This window comes from Chrysochloris asiatica, unplaced genomic scaffold (assembly GCF_000296735.1).
Source record: "Chrysochloris asiatica unplaced genomic scaffold, ChrAsi1.0 scaffold00434, whole genome shotgun sequence".
NCBI classification, from domain to species: Eukaryota; Metazoa; Chordata; class Mammalia; order Afrosoricida; family Chrysochloridae; genus Chrysochloris; species Chrysochloris asiatica.
In genome coordinates this window covers 687,997-689,288 of record NW_006408952.1, presented here as the reverse complement: position 1 = coordinate 689,288, position 1,292 = coordinate 687,997, and the positions used below count along the sequence as shown (strand labels likewise).

At 40.2% G+C, this 1,292-nt stretch overlaps 1 protein-coding gene across 1 annotated transcript in view; it reads left to right on the top strand.

The window, feature by feature from the left end:
- The window catches only part of ENOPH1 (enolase-phosphatase 1), a 28,722-nt gene extending 27,724 nt beyond the window's left edge, over positions 1-998 (top strand). The window contains exon 6 of the mRNA XM_006876947.1: positions 859-998. Within this exon, the coding sequence (XP_006877009.1) occupies positions 859-998 (140 nt within the window). The remainder of the gene's footprint in view (positions 1-858) is intronic.
- The last annotated feature ends 294 nt before the right edge of the window (positions 999-1,292 follow it).

The window sequence follows — 1,292 nt, the reverse complement described above, 5'->3', positions numbered from 1 at the left end:
TGGGTCAGTATGGGTCAACATCCGACTCCACGGCACTTAACAACAAGGAATTGGTGAGGAGAAAACAAAGAGTTGGTAAAATGGAGAGGGATGTAAACCAAGACGCATTAGAAACATCTTTGTAATACTTAGCTTACTAAGTTTCATTTGACTAGTCCTATTTTTACTCTTCCCATACCACACAGTCAATGATATTAAGGCAGTCCCAGTCTATAACAAGAGATAGCTGGTAATAAATGTGTCAATTATTTTGTCATGCTAGAAGTAACTAGAGGGTATTAAAGGAGCACAGTGGATGCTCTAATACAGGTGGTAGTGGTTGAGAAGTTGTTCTGTTTGAACTGCATTTTTTAAGAGTGGAAATTTTCCAGGCAGAAGAGATGGGAGGTCCAGATAGGGGATAGAACATGTGTGGGCTTTGGAGGGGAGAGCAGGTCCTATTTCAGGTTCTTGGGCCTGATTAGATCATGAATTCCTTTTGTCCAATAGCTGCTTAATTGGTACTACTTGGCATCATGCCTTTTCAGGAACAGCTTAGTTCTCTATAGAACTGATGGGTGGCCATAAAGAAAAGAAGAGGGACAGGACACAGACCTGTCCTTTCTCATTCATAAAGACTTCATAAAGCTCAGAAGTCTAGTGTACACTTGTCATTCTTCTCTATCAAATACAGTTACGTATTTAAAAATTTTTTTATCATGGGAAGTTAAAACATATGAGAGAGTGATAAGCACCATATGCCTACCATCTAACAACAATTAATGATCAAATCAGGGCTAAACTTGTTTTGTCCTTTCTTCCTTGCCCATAATTGAGGCAACTCTGCTGAAACTTCATACATGTACTCTGATTTCACAGAGGCCAGTGCTGCCGAGGAAGCAGATGTGCACGTCGCTGTGGTGGTAAGGCCTGGCAATGCAGGACTGACCGATGATGAAAAAACTTACTACAGCCTCATCACATCCTTCCGTGAACTCTGCCTGCCTGCCTCAAGCTAGAGAAGGCTCCAAAGCAGGACCAAACTGTTCCTCAGAGTCGTCCCTGTAGTCTAGTTGTATTCTAATGGTGAAAGTAACTTACTTTAAAAACGCATACACATAAGTTTGCAGGTAAATGTGTATATGTTTAAATTACCCTTTGTGGGCACATACGTGGATGGGGGGGTTATGCTCAGTTCAGTGAAAATGGAAGCTTATTTAAAACTGTATTATATGTGGACATTTTTCAAAGCCACAACTGTAACCCTCATTTGAGGGAAAAGTGTATTCAATAGAAAAAATTACTAAAATATA